At 45.0% G+C, this 22,142-nt stretch overlaps 1 protein-coding gene across 1 annotated transcript; it reads right to left on the bottom strand.

Moving 5' to 3' along the window:
- Positions 1-107: 107 nt before the first annotated feature.
- On the bottom strand, positions 108-21,669 carry atp1a3b (ATPase Na+/K+ transporting subunit alpha 3b). The gene is made up of 23 exons (XM_061081794.1): positions 21,606-21,669; positions 21,325-21,423; positions 10,722-10,838; positions 10,109-10,168; positions 9,686-9,889; positions 9,329-9,442; positions 8,800-8,934; positions 8,594-8,711; positions 8,145-8,413; positions 7,668-7,866; positions 7,313-7,557; positions 6,974-7,166; positions 6,416-6,591; positions 6,161-6,297; positions 5,922-6,072; positions 5,118-5,286; positions 4,807-4,961; positions 4,569-4,692; positions 4,200-4,345; positions 3,882-4,012; positions 3,663-3,764; positions 3,459-3,550; positions 108-379 (listed from the first exon to the last, which is right to left on the bottom strand). The coding sequence occupies exons 2-23, from the start codon at positions 21,328-21,330 to the stop codon at positions 108-110; spliced, it is 3,315 nt and encodes a 1,104-aa protein (XP_060937777.1). The 5' UTR covers positions 21,331-21,423; positions 21,606-21,669.
- Positions 21,670-22,142: the final 473 nt, after the last annotated feature.

Here is a 22,142-nt window from a genome sequence, read left to right on the forward strand (position 1 = left end):
TGGCCCTCTGCACTTAGTTTGTACATTTCTTCATTATTCTTCTCGGGTCTGAATACACAGTGGAGTAGGACAGTTCAAATACTCCTGGCTCCTCTCCTCTGCCTGTATTACACAGCACTGCAGCGCTCACCAACCCCCTCTCGTCCCCCCCCTACGGTCCCCCTCTTGTCCCCCAGTTTCATGTGACCCCTGTGACCTGTGGTCTGTGACAGCCCAGCGAGAGCACCCCCATGCTCACGTTGCCATGGCAATGACCTTGGAGGGCCGTAGTCAGACACACACACTCGCTTACACACTGCGGCAAAGGCGTGCGATCGATATTCTATTATACGGAGGGTGTCGAGAGGGGAGAGAGGAGAGTCGCACTGCAGTGAGCTCACTGCAGAGACACAGGGGAAATTAGAGAGAGGGTGAGAGTGTGAGCGTGTTTGTCAGCGAGAGTGACAGAAAGTGGGTGTGCACGTGTGTGTGTGTGTGTATGTATGAGCAGGAGACGCTGCATTTGTCATTGGACAGTGGTTTAGTGGTGCCAGAAAGTTTTTGTATCACTTACTCAAAGGGACATGTCCTAAATTTTCTCTGGGTGCAGCAAAGTGACCTCCAACAATACTTATCTCTCACGTTACAGAGCAGTATATTGTGTATAATTTATTAGACTCGGGCGCTGGCCGGGCAATAAGAGGTTCATTTAAAATAGATTACGCCTGTGGCACAGGGAGGAAGCACGATTGCAGTCTGTTCCCTGAAGATAAACATATACTACCTTGCCTGTTTGAAGGAAAGTCACCTTTTGGAAAAAACACATTTTATTAATTACAAAATGTGTCGTTCTTTCCCAAATACATTACTTATGTATTATTATTTATGTTGGGAAATAAAATATTGTTCGTTTTTCTGCTGCTGACAGTGATTTTCATCCTCTTGATGTCACAGGTGAGGCAAACACATTTACGGAGTAGTTTGGTGCATTACCCTGGGCTGCTGCCAACTCGTGGTCCTATGGCAGATTAATGTTACGCAGATTGCAGATTGTTGAAGTGCATATTAACTCATAACACTAGGTGGAATCTCATCCTCAGATTTAAGACTAAAACTGTTTATTCTTTTAATTGTTGCTTCACTTATACAAATACATTCTCATCTCATAAACCTCATAATGTGATGGAATTAATTAAGATGGTTTATTTGCATATTTGAATTCATATATTGTGATGACCATGAGGCTAATAAGCAGGAGTAGCTATAAACATATTTACTGAGACTAAAATCTGACAGAAAACCTTTTCCCAGTGGAGAGTTGTCTTGCAGGGCTATAGATAAGCAGACTAGAGATGTGCACAGTCTTTTAAGAAACAGCATTTAAATTCACTAGATCCAGATTTTTTAATTGGATCAACAGCAAAATGCACATACTCATAAATATCAGTTCCCTATACATGCTTGATTTTTTAAATTAAGATCTAAAAAAAATTCTCTGAGAAATTAGCCCCTCATTGATCCACACCAACATTTAATTGGTTCTTCCCTGGGTTATAAAATTGGGTGAGTTGTATAATCTTAATCACGCTTTATCGAACTAAACCAGAGGAAAACATTACCTCCTTGGAGGAAGTAATAATATGAGGAAAGAGGAGAGTAAAACTTATTGTGCTTCAAAAGTCAAAGACAGAGACAGAAAGAAACACAGACACGTCTGAGTTGTAATAAATGTTCTAGATGTTTTATTGGTGTTGGTTTCATGTATTTGACACACATGTTCTACTAGTTGTGTTTTTATTTCATTTATTTTTTTTCTTGAATTTCAACCCTTTCAGCCATCTGAGATAGACCCAGCCTGAGGCCGCTGGCCCTTCACTGGTCTCCAACACAAACATGCACGCAGACCTGGGTCAGAACAGACGAGCGCCAGGACCTGGAGGGAACCAGGCCTGGATCCAGTCCGGTTAACAGACCCCGGGCACATGGACGCACTCCACAGCATAACACACTGCACCACATCATACCGACACACACCTGCAGTGATAGGAACCTGACAGCCTTAGAAACACGAATCTAAAACCCTGCTCTGCTGTTACATTTTTACAGTAGCCTCCTGGAAAACCAGCAAAAAAATAATTGAAACCAAACAAAGAAAATAAAGCGAGAGACGCATGTCTCTCACTTTTTCCTATCTCAACAGTTTTGTTCTTCCTCATGAGTGTCTCTCTTGAGCTGTTTTTTCAACATGTTTTTTTTTTATTGTTTCATTTAAATTCAGTATAGAATTATATAGATTTCCTAGAGCACACAGAAAGATTGAGTTGCATTTACCAACTTGGGGGTGGGTGTACTGTAATAGTTAATAACAAGGACGATGGTTCACACAGTGCACACAGAGACAAACGGGGGGCGGGGGGGAGGGAGGGAGGGAGGGGAGGGCAGGGGTGTGAGAGACAGAGGGGGAGAGAGGAGGGACAGGACGCCATGGGGTGTGCTTTGTTAGGCCTAAATGAGGAAAAGCAGCTCTCACATACCCACCCTCCCGTTTTTGGAAATTAAAAAAATAAAGACAGGTAAAACCATTGACACCCCCCCTCCCCCTAACCCCACATATATCAAAAAAACAACAACACAGTGGCCGTTGAGAAACAGAGGAAGAGGAAAATGGACGCCAGCGAGAACACCAGGGAGATGGCCACTCCACTGGTCCTCCACAGACAGGAGACGGAGGCAAGAGGCGGCAGTCGAAGTGGTGTCGGCGGTGGGATCTCACCGTGTGATCTTTATATGTGTGTGTGTGTGTGTGTGTGATTGGAGGACAAGCAAAGGGATGGCTAGCAGGGAGAGGAAAGAGGAGAGAGGAGAGAGGAGCGGCGGTACAGGGAGACGCGGGAGAGCGGGAGAGGGGGAGGAGCTGGATGGCCCTTTTTGCAGAGCATAGACACTCCCTTTGTATCCTTAGCTCATTCAAATCTACATACACAATATGCAGCTGCCGTTTGGTAGATATATTGGTTTATGTACACAGCAGTGAGAGAACACATGCAAAGAGTATCATAGGAGATGGGAGTAAGGGGGGGCGGGTCAGTGTAGAAAGTTGTAAAGGTGCTTTTGCTGTTTTTAATCTTTGGGGCAGATTTGATGAAAATTGCTTCAAAGCGGTTTCTGTCTTTAAGTGGGGCGGGGGGGCGGGGCGTCTGAAGGTGTGTCTTGCCGGGGATGGAGTGACGGGAGGGAGAAATAAGTGGAGGAGGAAGGGGGTTTGAGCAGAGACGCTCCGTTGATCAATAGTATGTCTCCCTCTCCACCCAACCTGGAGTGCAAATGAGACAAAGAAGAGAAAGGTTTGTTCGTTAGACAATATATTTGGAATGTTGAGAAGTTTAACGCTGACCCAAAGAAATGTCTAGAACATGGTCCTTCATCAAACTAATCATTCATAAGAACTTTGGTGTAAGGTGTAAAGAAAGGAGACTCACCTCCAGGATTCCTGCGGATGAGCAGTTTTCGGACTTCATCATAAACAAAGATGAGAAAACTATATGGGAATGCACAGAACCACCAGCTGGGTCTGTGGACAAGAGGAGAAGCAGAATGATTAGAGAGGAATAAGCTGACACCAAACATCTTAACAGCAGAGAAGTGACTCAAGGTTCATCCATGTGGGTGAATGTGCTGCTCACTTTAGAGGATACATCCTCAGTGCCACGTCCATGCCTGGGCAGTAGGACAGGAAGGCAGCCAGGGCTGTCTCTTCAAACAGGCCGAAGATCAAGATCTTGTTCCTGGGCAGAGAAACAACAAATATTAACGATGAGAAAAGATGATAGAGAGAACGAGACAACTGCAAGATTCGGTGCAGATCACATTGTGCTGCATCACAGTGGATTTGAGGGACTCACTTCATGCCCTGCTGGAACACAGAGTTACGTCTGGTCTTGCAGACAATGACATCAGCCCACTGCACAACTACAATGCTGACAAAGAAGGCTGTGTGGCACGTGAACTCCACAATCTTCCTCTGCTCGTACGTCTGAGGAAAGGAGAAGACAGAAAGAGCATTAAAAATGAATTGATATATTTGAATTCTTAGTTTTTGTATTTTTTTTTTTTAAATTATAAATTACATATCAATCTTAAATTTGTCAAAATAAAATCCAAAATAAACTAAAAAAATGTGAATACTACTTAAATGTAAAAACCGCTCACGATTCACTTACCCACTGTTGTCCATAACTGTCTTCCAGGTCGTTGGTAGAGCGGTCGTCCCAATCCAGCCTGATGCCGACCAGTCGAGTGGGCAGGAAGCCATTTTCAGCTAAGATGACAAAGTAGGCGAAGAAGCCTCCAAGAGCCTGGATCATACCTGAAGAAAAGACACAAACAGAGATTAAATAACATATTTTTAAGTTTTTCATCTTCCTTATCCAGCTTTACCAAAAACACAGGTCCAAAGATAACCGTGCTGTTGGAGGAGGATAAAGTAAATTTTACCACCAAACTACTTTCAGGCCACGAGGATCAAACTTCAATCCGGATCAAAAACAATTCACAGCGTGGATCAGAGCTGCAGTCTTCAGTCCACCTACCAATTTGTCCATAGGCGATGCTGATAAGCCTCTCGTTCACCAGCTTGTCCCTGAATGGGTTCCTGGGCTGACGCTTCATGATGTCGCTCTCTGCTGCCTCATAAGCCAGAGAGATGGCTGGAACCTGAGAGACGAGGAGCACACTTGAACTTTTAGTTACGTGTGAGGTGTTGCATCAACAACAGCTGGATTCACTGTGTGTGAAAGATGAATCTGTCTGTGTCTGATCAGCTCTCACCATGTCAGTTCCCAGGTCGATACACAGGATGGTGATGGTTCCCAGTGGCAGGGGGATGTTGACGATGATGAAGAGCAGGAAGGGTGTGATTTCTGGGATGTTGCTGGTGAGTGTGTAGGCGATGGATTTTTTGAGGTTATCAAAGATCAAGCGGCCTGAAGAGAGAGATGCCGACGGGTTACATCACATACTGAGTACCACCACTGATCTAGAGTTATCTATAACTTCAACTCTTTAGGTCAGACCTCATATTTTCCAGATCCTTTCATTAAAACCTCAATAATGATTTAAACGTTTTTCTGTCATCTCACCTTCTTCCACTCCTGTGACGATAGATGCAAAGTTGTCATCCAACAGGATCATGTCTGCAGCCTGTTTGGACACATCAGAGCCGGAGATTCCCATGGCAACACCGATGTCGGCCTTTTTCAGAGCAGGAGAGTCGTTCACGCCGTCACCTGTCACGGCTACAATGGCGCCCTGGGAGAGACGAAAAGTGGGAGTCAATTAATGAATATTTGTTAAATGCATTTATCCCTTTTTGAAGCAATCTATAGAAGAGGCAGATAAAACAACTCCTTTCATTTATATCAACACAATATGACTAAATAAATAAGTCAAAGATAAATAAATTGTATATGTTGATACTTCACATCTAACAAAAGGGGCATCAATTAAAATTCAAAACTAAATTTAGTAAACCAAATGTAGTTTTAATTTAAAGGAAAAAAAAATATTATTTGAATAAACAATTAAAAGGTTATCATTTTATGAAAACTATCAAATTAAACAGACAAATAAGAAAAATTATAATTTCTAATATGAATAATTTATAACTATGTTTACCGATAACAATTCAATGTGTCCATTAAAGTAAAAATGTGGTGCTCAAAAGCAATCTAAAAATACCAGTGAAAAAAAAAACATTCTTTGTCAGACAGGGAATCTTCATTTAACAGGTAACTAGCGCCATCTGCTGTTCTAAAAGTATAGCAATACTTCAAAATCTGGTCCCTGCACTTGCACAATGTAAAAAACAAAGCCAATAAGATACATTGGTATTTTCTATTTTATTGCTCATAAGAGAGTTAATAATAATCTTAAGGTCTTCCCACCTGTCTCTGGCAGCCCTCTACGATGATGAGTTTCTGTTGTGGGGATGTTCTGGCAAACACAATCTCTGTGTGATTCCTCAGGATGTCGTCCATCTGGTCTTGAGATAGCTCTTTGAGGTCGGTGCCGTGGATCACACAGGCCTTGGCGTCCCTAAACAAAGACATTCAAACTGTCATGTAGCCTCGTAATTTACCGTCATTTATACGACCGTGTGTGTTTTTCTGTAAACATCCTTTACCTGGGGTTGACCTGGTTGACAGGTATATTGAGACGAGCTGCGATGTCCTCCACTGTTTCATTGCCCTCGGAGATGATGCCCACCCCCTTGGCGATGGCCTTGGCTGTGATTGGATGATCTCCAGTGACCATGATGACCTACAACGTCAGGAGCAACAAAGATTGTGTTTCTACACGTGATTTCAAAGTCATTTTGAAACCGAGCCTGTCTTATAAATCACTGCGAGGAATAAAGAGATCATATATAAAGGTTCACCTTGATACCAGCAGATCGGCATTTGCCCACAGCATCAGGCACAGCAGCACGGGGAGGGTCAATCATGGACATGAGGCCAATGAAGCAAAGGTTGTCGGTCTGGAAGTTGACATCGTCTGTGTCGAAGGCGAAGCCCTTGGGGTATTGGTCCTCTGCAAGCATGATGTGGCAGAAACCTGGGAGGAACAGAAACATGTGAAGTGTTAAATTTGTGACGTCTATAAATATATGTGTTAGAACCAACACAGATTTTCAAATTGAGCTGATCCAACTGACGGAAAGGACGCAGGGGTTATGGCCAATGCAGCAGCTAGCCACCAGGGGGCGACCAAGATGATTTGGTTTCCTTTTTACATACTGTCTTTGAGTCCAACTAAAAGCATTAAACTCAAACAGACATACAAAGTATCACATGTTATGGTATCAAGAACTTCCATATAAGGCAGAATAGACATATCACAAATAAATATAACGGAATAAAATCCCAATTGGACTCCTCTGTCCTTCTCTGTCTCTCACCCTCCCTCTTTACTTCTCTCCAGTTATTTCAATCCTTACCGAGCACTCTCTCTCCCAGTCCTCCCAGCTCCATGTAAGCACTCTGGAAAGATTCCTTCAGCTCGTCGTCCAAAGGCTGCTCCTTGCCCTGCAGCATGATGGTACTGCAGCGTTCCAGGATCCTCTCGGGGGCGCCCTTCATCACCAGCAGGTAGCGGTTGTCATTGACGTCCTCGGTCTCGTGCACTGAGAGCTAAAGACGAAGAAGGGAAATGAAAGTTAAGATAAAACTCTCTGAGGAAGATATCACATTTAAGTGGTCTCAAACCTTTGACCTCCGTGTATTTGTACAGTGTGTTGTTACTTGTGCGTACATAGCGATATCCAGTCGTGACTTGCCTGGTATTTGTTGGTGGAGTTGAAGGGGATCTCAGCCGCCTTCTTGTTCCTGTCCCTCATTGCCCTCACTGAGCCGCAGCACAGCTCGATACATTTCAGCAGGGCCGTCTCTGAGGCATCGCCAGCAACGTCACGCTTCAGGATGGTAATTGCGTCTTGTCCGGCTTTGAACTGAGCGCGGTTACACAGAGCGGCCACACGAGACAGAGCCTGCCATGTCAATGAGCTCTTATCGAATGAGGCACCTGGACGAGGAACAGAAACGCGGACATTAATCATTGTGGTCGTACTTGTTTCCAGTAGACACATTTTTCAGACGTGAGGGGTGTGTGTGTGTGTTCTCTTCTTAACTTACCAGACTGGTCCTCAGTGGTGTCAGCCTCATGGATCTGGTTGTCGAACCACATGTGGGCCACAGTCATCCTGTTCTGGGTCAGGGTTCCGGTCTTGTCAGAGCAGATGGTGGAGGTGGAGCCAAGGGTCTCCACAGCCTCTAAGTTCTTCACCAGGCAGTTCTTCTTGGCCATACGTTTGGCGGTCAGGGTCAGACACACCTGCGGACAAAGACATTTATAATGTTAAAACACCTCAGCTATTTAGTTAAATAAGTAGCAACAAAGTTAATCTTTATTTAAAAGAGAAAGAAAGCAATACATATAAAAACCTTAAGTGAAATGGACAATATAAAACTAAAATAAGTACAAAGTGAAGACAAGATGGGTGCTAAACTCAAGAAATAAATAGATTTTTTAAAAAGACATAAAATGAATAAAAAGAAAGGAAAGGGGGAAATACTATGCTATGATAAGTGTCTAATAAAGAGTCGACTTACAGTGACTGTGGCCAGCAGCCCTTCAGGCACGTTTGCCACAATGATGCCGATGAGGAAGATGACGGCCTCCAGCCAGGAGTAACCCAGGACGATGGCCAGGATGAAGAAGGTGACGCCCAAGAAGACGGCCACGCCAGTGATGATCTGGATGAAATGCTCGATCTCCTTAGCGATGGGGGTTTTGCCGGTCTCCAGGCCAGAGGTCAGCGTGGCAATGCGACCCATGACTGTGCGATCTCCAGTGCAGATGACAAGGCCACGTGCTGTTCCTGGTTTGGGAAAAAGAGCAGATACATGGTGTTATTAAAATATTATTTATAGCGTCAGTATCTGTGTTTTGTTACCACATAGAGGAACTTTTATCACATGGCTCAGTTCCGTGGGTTGAACCCAGCCGCTGGCACAATAATTAATTACAGAATGTGGTTCTATCACCATGGTGTCATTACCTTCCACACAGTTGGTGGAGAAGAAAGCAACGTTACGGGTCTCCAAGGGGTTGTCATGGGTACAGTCAGGTGACCTGCTCTGAGGCTCTGACTCGCCTGTCAGGGAGGAGTTATCCACCTATCAAGAAGCAAAAAAATTACGTTGTACAACAAGAAACAAGGGTTTAAATGTTTGTTCCTGTGTGTGTGTGTGTGTGGGTATGAACCTTGCAGCCATGAGCGGAAACCACCCTGACGTCAGCAGGGATCCTGTCTCCTCCCTTCACTTCAATCAGATCTCCAGCCACCACCTCTTCAGCGTTGATCTGAACCTTCTCACCCTCACGGATCACCAACGCTTGCTGCATGGGAGAGATCAGAGACGCACGCATGAGTACACAGTAGCCAGTGAGTAATACTTTTTTAATTTTAAATAATAGCTTAACAAATATTTTAATATTTAGATTTTCAATACTTTTATGTAATCTTTCTTATTTTTTTTTTGGTCTTATTTTGTTGTGACCTTGTTAAATAAGTGCTACAGAAAGTTACAATATTATTGTTTCTCTATAACAAACACTTGACTGAGCAACAAAGTCTCTACATTGTCACAACATAATTAGAAAGGTAGTGGTAAAAGATTGTTCATGTACATAAAGACACATTAACTATTCATTTCTGAGGTCTGCCAAAATATTTTAAAAGAATAATAAATAGTCACTTTCAAGAATGTAAATTCAGAGTCAATTTGTTTACCTGAGGCACCATGTTCTTAAAAGACTCCATGATTTTGGAGCTCTTGGCCTCTTGGAAGTATGAGAAGCAGCCAGTGATGACAACGACGGCTGTGAGCACGATACCTAGGTACAACTGGAGAGAGAGAGAGAGACGGAGAGAGAGAGAGAGAGAGCGAGAGAGAGAGAGAGAGAGATAAGTATACATGGGCAGTGGAGGGTCACAGTGAGTGACAAATCCCCAGTTGTTATTTATGTCTGTGTTTCAGAGTGAGACGGATGTGTTAATGAGCCGTACATGGCCCACATGTGAATATGCTGGTTGGAAAAGTATGGGATTGTTTGTGTGTCTGTGTTTGTGGGCGTGTTAGGCGCTCACATTGTCTCCTGCAGGGTCGTCCTCTGTGGCTGCCTGGATGGCGTAGGCCAGGAAGCAGAGGATGGCGCCTGTCCACAGCAGCATGGAGAATCCTCCAAACAGCTGGCGACAGAACTTGACCCACTCCGGGGTGGTGGGAGGGGGGGTGAGGGCGTTGGGGCCATCCCTAATCAGGAACTCTGCCGCCCTGGCATTGGTCAGTCCCTGGAGGGAACAGGAAGGAGGGGAGAGTTAGCGGAGAGAGACAAGTCTGCACTGAAAACACACGTCTTTGAGTTCTAATATTTCTTCAGTAGGACGATGGCGCCAAACATGAAATAAACCATGAAGGTGCCCTCATGCCATCTAGTGGCCAGCTGGAAAAACTGCCTCACACCATGGATGTACAGTACACGCTGGGAGAACCAGATATCACAGACTCACCTGGACGATGTCAGTCTGGAATTTTCGGCAAACTTCCTCAATGGACATCTTGTGTTCCGTCTGAAAAACGTCACACAGGGATAATTACCACTCTGCATGTTACAGTGTGGAGCCATTGTTTTGCATGCAGGAATAATGTGTAGAAAGTAGTCCAGATTAGAAGAGGAGGTATGCCGGAATGTAAAGAGCTTCTTAGCACTGAATGGCATACACAAGGTAATCAGAAATTTAGTCCATGCATGCAGTTCACCTGAGAGATAAGAGAATCAGGGCAGCCAGGTATGGCGACCCTGGTGAGTGTTTCTTGCGCTGAGTTGTGGGATCAAGGTGATGATTTCCTGACAAGTCAACCCTCTTACCAGCAAAATATACATGAATTTGGCTTGTATGAGAAATATAATCCCTTCTCTCCAACAAGAATAGATATAAGTGCATTTTTTATTTTATTCTTTTCTGCAAAAAAATGTTCTTGAAATATTTATTTCTCACACTAATATGGTGGATGGTGTGAATATCTTTAAAAATAATGATGGAATTAATCTGCTCTTGATTGACATGACACCTCAAACATCTTTATCATCAACATTTAGGGATAAAAGTAGGTTTTACTCACAATGGGAACTTCCTTCTTCAGTTCGTCCATGTCCTTGGTCCCCGCCTTCTTCTTGGGGGAGCGCTTCTTATCTTTGTCCTGTGTGGTGGCAACGCGGTAACTGTCTGACCGCCCATACTACAGACACACACATATGTTTTCAACATGCCTTGGGACTAGGATGAGGGGCTAGTGGTGGATGCACTTCCGTTTGTAATCTTAGCTGTTCCCTGTGCTTGTTTAAATGCATAGTATGAACCATGACTATGAAATACATTACATCCTGCTTGGCTTTTAAAACAGTAATCATCGGTCACGGACTGAAACAGAAACAGCCAGTGGGCTTCACCTAAATGTCCTTGGGATGTCTTTACGTCAGTGTACAGTTAATAGCGCTGTTCTCCTTGTGAAGTGGCCTTGAGAAGTGGCCTGCGTTGCTCGGGAGGAAATCATGTCAACTCTTCTGAGTTTATGAGGGGGATATTAGATGAAAAGCATTAACATAAAAAACCATTATCCAAAGAATCATTGTGACATGACGGGAAAATTCATCACCCCGGCAGCTCTGCTTTGCCTGAGTGAACTATCATCACCTCACGTTAACACCGGCGCCTGCGGACCACTGTGCCGTGTCCGGTTCATCAAATGACTCTTGCCCTGATGTCCAAAAGTGCCTGACGGACACATCACAACATAATGAAGTGCTAATGGTTTTTACCTGAAGGTTTTAACTAATGACAGGGAGAGAGGCTGCAGACCAACTGAGCTTACAGACGTTTCTGATTTGATTCTAGTAGTTCGGCACTATTAGAAACATCAAGGACACTTTGAAGACAAGATTACTGAAGGAATCCACACACAGACACATCGTGCTGTGCTCCTGACTAAAACTGTCCCCTAAGAAATTGGCTTATGTTGTTAAACCAGACGAGAGTGGACTATAAATAACCACACTTTCCTCCACTACTGCACATTGGAGTCCCTCTATAAGTGCACCTGAAGCTTAATGACGTCCTGAAGGAGAGCAACATGACCACTAGAGCGCGTCGATATAAATGCCCGTCATCAGAGGTCAGAGGTGACATGAGCAGGTCCCAGTGGACGGGCCCTTCATCGACTCTGCTGAGACATTAAGGAAACTGCCCTTGGTGGTGGATCAATAAAGTCAGATATATATTGATCACCTCGACGCAGGGGTTTAAAGGCATGACTGAGTAGAGCTTTAAAACCCACCTAAGATTGAACATACACATCAATAACTAACTGATAATCAATGATTGTCAATTATCTTAATATAAGATTAATACATGTGCATCAGAGCATGAGTGGCTGAGACTAAAAGGTTAAACTCTCCTCTGTGTTAGATCAGAGCTACTGACTGTTTATGTCGTCATTAGAAATCAGAAACCTTTGCACATCCACCTTCTTCCCTTGACAGACGATAGGAATTTATGTGAGATTGACAACTGCTGCACTAGTCCAACCAGGACAAACTTAACACGTTTAGATTTCTTATGACAAAAGGCTACCACAGATTCTCCCTGTCTAGAAAGTGGAGGGTGAGCAGGGGGTATTCAGCTGTGACATGCAACTTCACCACTAGATGTCACCAAATCCTACACACTGGACCTTTAACTTGCACTGTATGCTGATATTTCCTGCTGAAAACACCCTCTGGTGGTACAAAAGGGTAGCAACATTTTCAGAAGAACAAAATGTCCATGTAACTGCTGCTTGACTGTTTTGTTCACATCTGATATGAACTACAAAGAGAGACCGGTGTGGCGGAAGACTGATTATATTAAAATGAATTGGTTCTTTGTTTAAATTTACTTATCTCACAAGTATATTTGCAAAAGCACCAGTGAGAGAGTGTGAGTCAGGATTCTAAGAGCTCCACTAATACCGTTTGACAAACATACACCCAAACCACACACACCTGGAGTCAAACAACTATGTTACAAAGATAAAGTTGCCACCGCATTTCCCACAGTGCTGCTCTTGTGAAATTCTGTTGTGAAATCACACCTCTACATATTAAATGTGTACATGGTTACAAAGACCTGTATTACTAGGTTATCATAAAAAAGGCTTCATGAGGCAACATGAGGATGAGATACCATCAAGACAAGCCAGGCAAACACTGGTAAACCACGAAGGTCTTCATTGTCCCTGGTTGACTACCAGACAGTGTTTATAAAGACTTGGGCTTGTCAAGCTGAGGGGGAGCAGCATTCTTTGGGATGTTTGTTCTCGTGTATTCAAAGTCACCGCACGCCACCGAGGCCAACTCTCACTCATCGTACTGAGCTGTGGGGCAACGGCTGCTCAACGACCACTTCTGCATTCAAGTAAACAACAAAACCATCCGTTCACGCATGTCAGGCAGGGAGTAGTGTAAGTGGGAGGAAGCAGTTTAACCGCTTTGCCAATGCACCTGCAAGTACACACACGCAAACACACAAACACACACACACACACAGAGACACACACACACACAGAGCTCCGCAGCAAAGGAGCAGGTGAACAAATCTCTTGCTGCAGCAAGACCAGGCAGGCCTGGTGAGACAGAGATGCATCGAGAAGAGACTGATGCAGTGGAAAAGTACTGCTGCCCCCTGTGAGACGAACCCTGAATATGTGCGTGTGTGTTCTAGTGTGTGCGTGTGTGGGGGTGTGCACATATCATATGTATATATCACAGTATGTGTACATATTTTCCACTGTAGATTCAGGTAATCTATTTTAAAAATCAAAGCCGTTGAATAACATGTTGATTTGCCTCATTTTCAATTTGGCAGCTTCATTAAGAAGATGACAGACTGGCAGGTGTGTGAGTGCAGATTCATATTGATGTAATACTGTGGCTAGATTTTCCATAAACATGTGTTAAAAATGTATGAGCACTCTAAAAACACATTTAAGGTGCATTGTGAGCTCCGTGGAACACCCGGACTTCTGAGTCCATGCACGTTTAAATTGATGATAGAAATATGAGCACACAGTTTTTTTCTCTCTCTGTCACGCTCACACAAACACACACATGCACAATGGATGTGGTTGGTAGGGAGGTGGCGAGTCGTGCCAAACACAAACGACATGTGGGAGAAAGTAAAGACAGAGAGAGATGGATGTGGCGGGGGGCGGATGACAGACATGACTGGACGCATGGAACGGGAGATATCCGTGGGAGGTGAGAAGTAGGGACAGGTAACGAAAGGGAGAGGAGCGTGGTGAAGGGACAGAGAGTGAGTGATGAAGAGTGAAAGAAAGAGAGGAACAGTTGTCACTCTCATCTCATGCTTCTAATTAGATATTGACCACCAGTCTTTGTCTGCGGACTCTGTGACAGTGTTTGACCCGCAGTGACCCCACTCTAATAGATTGCACAACCCCACTTAAGGAGTGTGTGTCACTTTGAGAGTGTGTGTTCCTATTGGTTAATAGATTATACACACACCCCAGGTTTCTCTGTGTGCAGACGTTTGCAGATATGAATGATTGGTTCTCAGCAGAGAAAGGAGAGGTTGTTGATTTATCTTTAGTGTGTCTTTACAGTGTGATTATGTTATGTACATACCAGTGTTGCTTTGTGTGTGTGTGTGTGTGTGTGTGTGTGTGTGTGTGTGTGTGTGTGTGTGTGTGTGTGTGTGTGTGTGCTTGCCCCTCAATCATTAATGACACAAGGGGCAGCCTACCAGGCCAGTCCAATCCCCCACATCCAGCTACTTTAAGTCATCTAATTCAGGATTCATCACTAGTATATAAACAACTAATAATAAATTTATAACACGTTGTAAAGTAAAGTAGTGGTAATCAGATATGAATGTCATTGCGGACAATGTGGTCTATAAACAGGTGATTAATGACAATATGGTGAAGTAGATGTAATGAAATAAATATGTTTTCTGTCATTGTTGACCAATATCGTACCTTAAAAAACATTTTAAAATGTTCATTAAACATTTATAAATTGATATTATAAATGCTAAATAGTAAGTTCCTTACCATGTCTGCTCTTCTCATTGTAGCTCAGGTTCTAACACTGACTCAGTCCCAACGCCACAGGGTAAAGGAAGAAAGAAGACCTGCATGTCTATTATCCTATGATCTCTTTGGTTTTGTCTTTCATCTGTATCTGCTACCTCTCCTGTATGACATCAGAGACACATTGTGTCTATATTTAGTGCCTATACAATCAAAGGAGTCTTTTCATATGCAACATCAAAGTCTGCTGCCTGTTTGTGTGTCGGTGTCCAGCTGTCTCACACAGCTCTGGGTAATGTAATGAGCCCCCTCTGTACTGAGGAAGGAAACAGAGACCCGTGGCTGGAATTACAGCCGGCCGCTCTCCCAGAGGCGCAGCGACGAGCAGACACATCTCTGACATTATCAGGAAATGAAAAAAATTCCATGATCCTCTATGGATTACATATTGAAATCGTTCTCACCCAGTTACCTCTCGACATGATAAAACATGCTTAAAATGTCAATAATTCAATTGAGCCAGAGCTCCACATTATTCGGCTGTGTGTGTTTGATTGGATCATAAAGTATTCTGCAGGTACTGAGTGAGTGTGTTTGGAGGGCAACCACTGTAACCATGGTGACCATTGGCATGGTGACGCAGCTTGTCCGTGGCCTGGTACTGCAAGGATCCCCTGATGTGAACTGTGACAAGAAATACTTGATGCCTCTGTAATTGGACACTGTATTTACTGCTGTATAATGCAGACAGGCAAAGAGACGGAGAGAAATGAAGTGGGTTTTTGTGTGTGCAGGTGTGTGTGCGAGCAGAGGTGAGTCATTGCATTGGCTACAGTCCGTATGTGCAGCGACTACACGCATTGCGGCAGAGAGACTGAGGGAGATGTGGAGTGGAGAGGCAGAGACATTGTGATCCTGGAATAAAACGGTAAAATAAGACAAATATAAGACACGGCTCAAAACAAGCTTGTCAAAAAGGTTTTCCTGAGACCTATTGTGGACGTTAACATTCAAGACAAGACTAAACTTCTTACTAACGGTAAAACTGCAGATATAATATATTTTGGCATAAAGAAATCAAGTGAAACTAATCTCTAATATATACACATTATGTACCCACTTAGTTTAATCTGGGAGTGGCACCTGTGAGAACCAGCGTGTTGAGCGTGTCAGGACAGGCCCCCCGGATAGTGGGTTTGACTGGGATGTAGCCCTTTGTTCTTCCCCTTCTATAGCACGCATAGGGAAGAGAAGAGGAAATATCTGGCACCGCTGTGGTGTTCTCTTTCTCTATACATGAGTCATATGAAGAAGTGGTTGCAAGGGGCGTCACTGTGCTCCAGATTTACTTCCTACATCATCAACCACTGCAGCGTTAGTTATACCTATAGGCGTCTCCACTTGCTCTTTTCTACAGAGCAGCCATATTAAAGCATCACATCAGTCTCCCTCCACTGAACATATGGAATCCACATCATGGCCTTGAACGGTGTTAAATTTTTTAACGAAAATATGACAGCCGGTTTTAGATTGTACGGCAGAAAATATTTGTTCTAATTTGAAATTAAATGTCTTAAAAGGTCAAATAGGCAAATACAGCTTCTCTTGTAGTTAATGTTGGGTTGTAGATTAACGTCTGAGTGGCCAATGCTGAGAGCTCATTCGTTATATAAGAGCATGCGTGCAGAATGTGGCATGGAAAAAAGCAAAATCCTTTATGGAAATGTTTAATTTATTGAAGCCAATTTTAACTGTAAGAGGATGTAATAATTTCAATGAATATTTGTAAAACTATATTTAAAAAAAAATATTTAAGCATGTGCAACAATGTGTGGTGTGTGTGTACGCGCTGTTGCATGCGTGCATCTGCTTCCGTGTGTGTGTGTGTGTGTGTGTGTGTGACCTTGCAACGTCATTGAACCATCTGCTGTTTCTTGCAGCAGGGTGGCAGGGCTCTGGGCCCCAGTAGGGGGGCTCAGGCTGGGGACCAAGGGACACGGCTGTTGGGATTAGCTAGTCTGATTACTACGCTGGATTAGCCCACTCTGCTCATCTCTCTCTCTTTGTCTCTCAATTTCTCTCCCGTTGCCTCTCAGTCAATATATCCAATCTCCACATTTCAGGTTCTGCTGCCAAATAATCTGGAGTGCGGCTTCTCATCATCGCTGGATAAGTGATGCTGATAAAAGAGTTATTTTTAACAGACGATAATGAGTTGGATGCCTTTTGAAAGAGACAAGTCCAGATATTTGTTTCACTTATCCATATTAGCCTTGAGAATGATGTGAAGGCTTCTTATCTTTGTATTTAACAAAGTGAGCAGCATCAAAAGGGGGAGAATCAAGAAATCAGATATGAGGAAGAAAAAGAGCCGTGTGCATAAAATATTTTTGGAAGAAAGAGACATTGACTCCAACTGTCCCAAAAAAGATTCTCCTATCACTATGTGCTATAGTTTTTAATTAAACACTAAAATGATTGGTATATGTTATACAATAACATAAGTCCGCTAAGAAACAACTTAATCCCTGAACCACATGAACACAAAGGGACAAGGAGAGATTAACTCTCAGTCATCTGTGTTGTGATCTGCTCAAAACCCTCAAAATAAATAAAAGTAAGAAATAAAACTGATAATCCCAATTTAGATTGAAAACCGTCCTGTCCATCTGTCTGTCCTTCAGCTTCATCTGTTCATCCGACAGAGACACTTGTCTACCTTCAGATTGACAATGCACTGCCCCCCCCCCCCCGCCCCCCCTTTCAGGTCTGAAGGGTCTACATAGACTTTAGTTTGAGTGAGTGAATCTAGTTGAACATTGTAAATCTTGGTTGGTTGGTGCTCGTAGTGAACATGGCCGCTGGCCCCGGTGGGATGAGGGACACCGTTGGACTCGTCATCAGGCAGATGGTCAAACAGAGACATGCAGATGTGCGTGCATGCTCAGTCATACACAGCTGCTGACTGCACAGCTGCCCGGAAGTCCATTAGCATATCAGATTCTCAACCTGTGCATGTGTCACTGTAATTTCAAGGCAGAATCTATTGTATCCAATGGATTAACAAATGAATTGGAAATAATTCACCATTCACTCCTCAAAAATATTATTACTTTTGATGAAAAACAACTTTTACCTTTTACTGAATGGCTGAAATAAATTGTACCAAATAAAAATCAAATGTAGCAATGTATTTTGTTTGATTTGAACAATCTTGTATCCATTGATGCTCTGAACTGTTATACTCAGGTTTCGGTTTATTCATGCATGAACACGCACAAATTCTCACACACTTCACAAACGTACACGTGTTTCCTGGACAACACCCTGAATTAGTCATGTTGTTGTAGTGAGGCAACCTAACCGTTCTGAGTCACCCTCATTATGGGAACCCATCCACATGTTACAGTTATAAAACTGTTAGGCTTATAAATCACAGTACTGGTACTGTAGTCTTGTTTTAAAGTAATGTATGATCGAGACAGAACTGACCTTTACATTCTATTAGCTTTACACAGGCTCAGGCCTCATTCTGTCAGTTTCACATTAGTGAGGAGAGAAGCTGCATGTTTCTCTTTTTTTGCTGAGGCACGAGAAGTCTGGACTCTGTCCCTCACAAGAAGTCTCACTAAGGACAATGTCCTCATTACAGCGGATATCCATTGTTTAGAAACCATCAATAGGATTCATGAAGACAATGGAGGGTCATTTCAAAGAGTCGCCATATTGACCTTAATTGACCCCTAGCCCTCAGAGGCAAAACATCCCAGGTGGCTGTGCAGGAAGGGAGGCCGCTCGGCAGATCAGACCCCGTGTAGACAGGCTTTCTTACTGGTTCCTGCAACGTGTGGGACAGATCAGTCGTGGTACAGTGCAGCCTATCAGCATCAGGCAGCAGGTGCAGTGGGGAGGGATGCGCAGCACTCTGCACCAAACTGAGGGCTGGGCCTCTGCAGAGGCCACACACATCCGTCTTCCACCAACAGCCTCTAACTTCTCCTTTTTCCTTGCACCAGAGCCAACGTGAAAGCACACGCTGTTCTAAACCTTTACTCCAGGACATTAGGTAATTAGTAAGTCTAATCAAAGTCTTAGACTGAACTCATGGTTCACAGGAGCTTCACCACAGCCATGCTGCGTTCAGAGCAGCTGCGCCATTCCCCCTGTTCCCAGTCTGCTTGACCTTCTCACAAGGCCTCACTGCTACTACGACATCTGTCTTTTATCCCCTGTCTCTCCTCCCATCCTGACCCACCTACACCTCTCCATCCTTTCCTCCACCCAACCCCATCCGTCTTCTTCCTATCCCGTCTGTCTCTTGACCCCCCCTCTGTTAACCAATCCCACAAAGCGCAGCACAAGGAAACATGAGCCATGGTAATGTGAGCCTCAGGTCATTATCCTGTAACAGGATATGAAGCCAGGCCACCCTCCCCCTCTCTACACCTCCTCCCTCACTTTAAATCCCTCTCTCTCCACACCTGCATACCGTTCCCTATGGTACCTGCCCTTCCCCTCTCTCTCTCTCTCTCCGCGGTGGCACCATCCCCCCATCAGTGTCACGTGTCTGACGGTGAAAACCAGCAGCCCATGCATGTGTGCAGCCCTTCATCACCATCTCTCTTCACATCCATCCCACAGTTTCACCTCCACCAGCTACACTGCACCGTGGAGCTGCATCAGTGCAGAGCAATGAGCTGAGAGGAAATGTGAGATCTTTAGGTTTAGAATAACATCTGACTCTGTGCCACTGACTGAATGTCCTCTCTCTCTCTCTCTCTCTGGTATTCCTGATGCAGTCTTTTCTCTACAGCATCCTTGCAACTCGCTCCCTCCTGCGTGGCTTCTCTCGCCAGCCTATCACAGTTCTTTACAGGGAATTTCCACAGCACAGGCCCCGCCCCCGGTTTGACGCAGCAGGCGCGTCGGTGCCCACTGCGGCCTTGGGAAAGGACAGCTGGCGGTGCCATCACCCAGTGCACCAGTGCGAAATTCGGACAGAGATAAACTGGGAGATAGTGAAGGGACCGGCGACGCGTTTGTAATAAGATGCCCTGGTGCGCACGCATCCAGTCATGGCTCCATCCTCTCCTCCATCCCCCTCTTCCCTCTCAGGGTCACCTCCGCGGCGCATTTGTCATTGCGGCCTATAATGCAGATCTCTGTGGAGCCGTGGATATCTGACAGAATGACCTCACACCTCCACATCCTCACACTGGTTAAATCAAGACTCCACCCGGCAGCAGTACGTGCGCAAGCGATCCCATCCCCTTTGACGCAGTGCCCACCGAGGATGGCGGGACGGCCTTCACATGCAGCATCAATGGATACCCTGTGAGCCACCGCAGCCCACCCCTCCCCCACCTCCTGAAGCCCACCACATCCATCCCCCGGCAGATATGCTGCAGGGGGGGGTGGGGGCACATTCTTCATCATCAGCTGGTGTCACTGCGATGTCACTGGTTTGCGCTGCCCACAGGGCGGCAGATGTCTCCCAGTGCTCGCTCCTCTCTCTCTCCGCAGTCACGCCACCGCATCACTCAGCGCGGAGAGAGGGATTACACATTACAACTCCTTCCGCAGGATGGCGATGGAGCAAAAAAAAAAAAAAAAAAAGATGGAGTGAAAATTGCGCAATGGCTGCAGACCGGCTTCTGCACCATAGCGTTTAGCAGTGGCGCTGTTTTATGCAGCAGCAGCCACTGCATCACGTTCATGCATCTGACACTCGATCAGCTGGGTTTCATGGTTTCACGGTGCGCATCACATGCAGCAGAACCCCCCCCCCACCCCCCCTCTCTCCAAAGGCATCCAGACAAAATTTCGACACTGCTGCATAGACGCATCGTGTGATTAATCTATAGAGTAAATGTGCTCACTGCTGGCGATTAACCAGTCCCCTGTTATGTCACAATTTAAAGGAGGGAAATAAGCTGGTGAGGCGCTTATTCCCGGTAACCGCATTATGACGCATGGGTCGTCGAGGGTGCCGAGGATGAGACTCCGCATCTTCCTCTCCTCCTCACCGCAGGAGGAGGAGAGGAAGGATGGAGGTCTCTGACTAGCGGGCCGCAAAGGGGGAGGTCACAGGACAGTGGAGGTGAAAGTCTTCGAACATTTGCAGAAAAACCTTCAAATATAGGCTAATACATCATTTTGTAAATGACAAGTGATGGATGAAGCGCACTGGGACATTCACACCCTCTCTCCCGCTGAGAATAACCCGATCACGGTCCACTATGCCTGGCAAGGTTACAGTCAGAGTACAGGCCTGACATCCATAGGACAACCACTCACACACGTACATGCTCATCATTTCATCTCGGGTAAATCGTAATAATACAGCTTTTCTATACGCAGCACACAACCAGGATGCTAAAGTCACATCAAATACCGGCTACATCCGTTTTTGTCGCAGGCTACAGCACAATTCCGCATTAGAGTCAATGTCACTCAGACAAACCGGGATTTCCATAACGGAGGTGGGGGGAGGATAAAAAAAAAAAAAAAAAAAAAAAGGGCAGATAAGAGAAACCGGGCCGTCGGTGTGGATCTCTCCCGGCGTGACAGGCTCTTCTCAGGCCGCTTCACAAGGCTCTAACAGCGGATGAGAGAAAGTGGGATCGGTCGCTCTTACCCCCATGGTGGCGCAGTCGGTCTTCTCCTCTCAGGTGATGCTCGGCTTGAGAGGTGTCAGCCTCTCTCGCAGTGTGTGTCTGTGTCTAAAAGCCTCTGCCTTGGAAAACACAAGAGTGAGATGGGTGTTTTTTTTCAGCTTGATTAAATACGAGCAGAAAAAAAAAATGACGTCAGGGGGTTCTTTTTTTTTTTTTTTTTCATAAGATTTTTTTCTCTATAGCTCTGAGATTATGATTTGCTTTTTTCTCCTCCCCGGGTTAGAATGATAATCTCTCAAACCTTGTGAGGCTACAGCTACAGCGTGTCTCCTCCTCGGTCAGATGAAATGTTGCGGTCTCACACGGAGCATCACGCACGGTCCTCCTCTCCTTTCCTCTCCTGCGGTGAAAGACCAAACGCACTAACCGGACCGAACAACTACCTCTCGCTCCCTCCGCTGCCTCTGCCTCGCTCCTGCCGCAGTACTCCTGGTGCTGTGGCCACACCACTCCGCCACGGGAACAAGCGCCGCCTTCAGCCAATGACAGCAGCGAGGGGACGCACCCGAACCCGCCCACTTCCCTGCGAGGCAGCCAATCGTAATTCGGAGCGTCTCATCGATGATTTGATCGCTGGCCAATCGGTGTGAGCCCTTGCTCGGCGCGGGCCAATAGGAAGGCAGCTCTGCCCCTCCTGCGTTACTGCAGTTTTCCGAGGCGTGCAGCCAGCAGCGCCGCGAGCCTCTAGGCTGAGATGTTGTAGAAATGGACGCGCAAGGTTAGACTCTGGCTGTCGTGATTGTGTCTGTTCATCATGTAATGTAGTTATGTAATATAA

Source organism: Limanda limanda, chromosome 11, assembly GCF_963576545.1.
Source record: "Limanda limanda chromosome 11, fLimLim1.1, whole genome shotgun sequence".
Lineage (NCBI taxonomy): Eukaryota > Metazoa > Chordata > Actinopteri > Pleuronectiformes > Pleuronectidae > Limanda > Limanda limanda.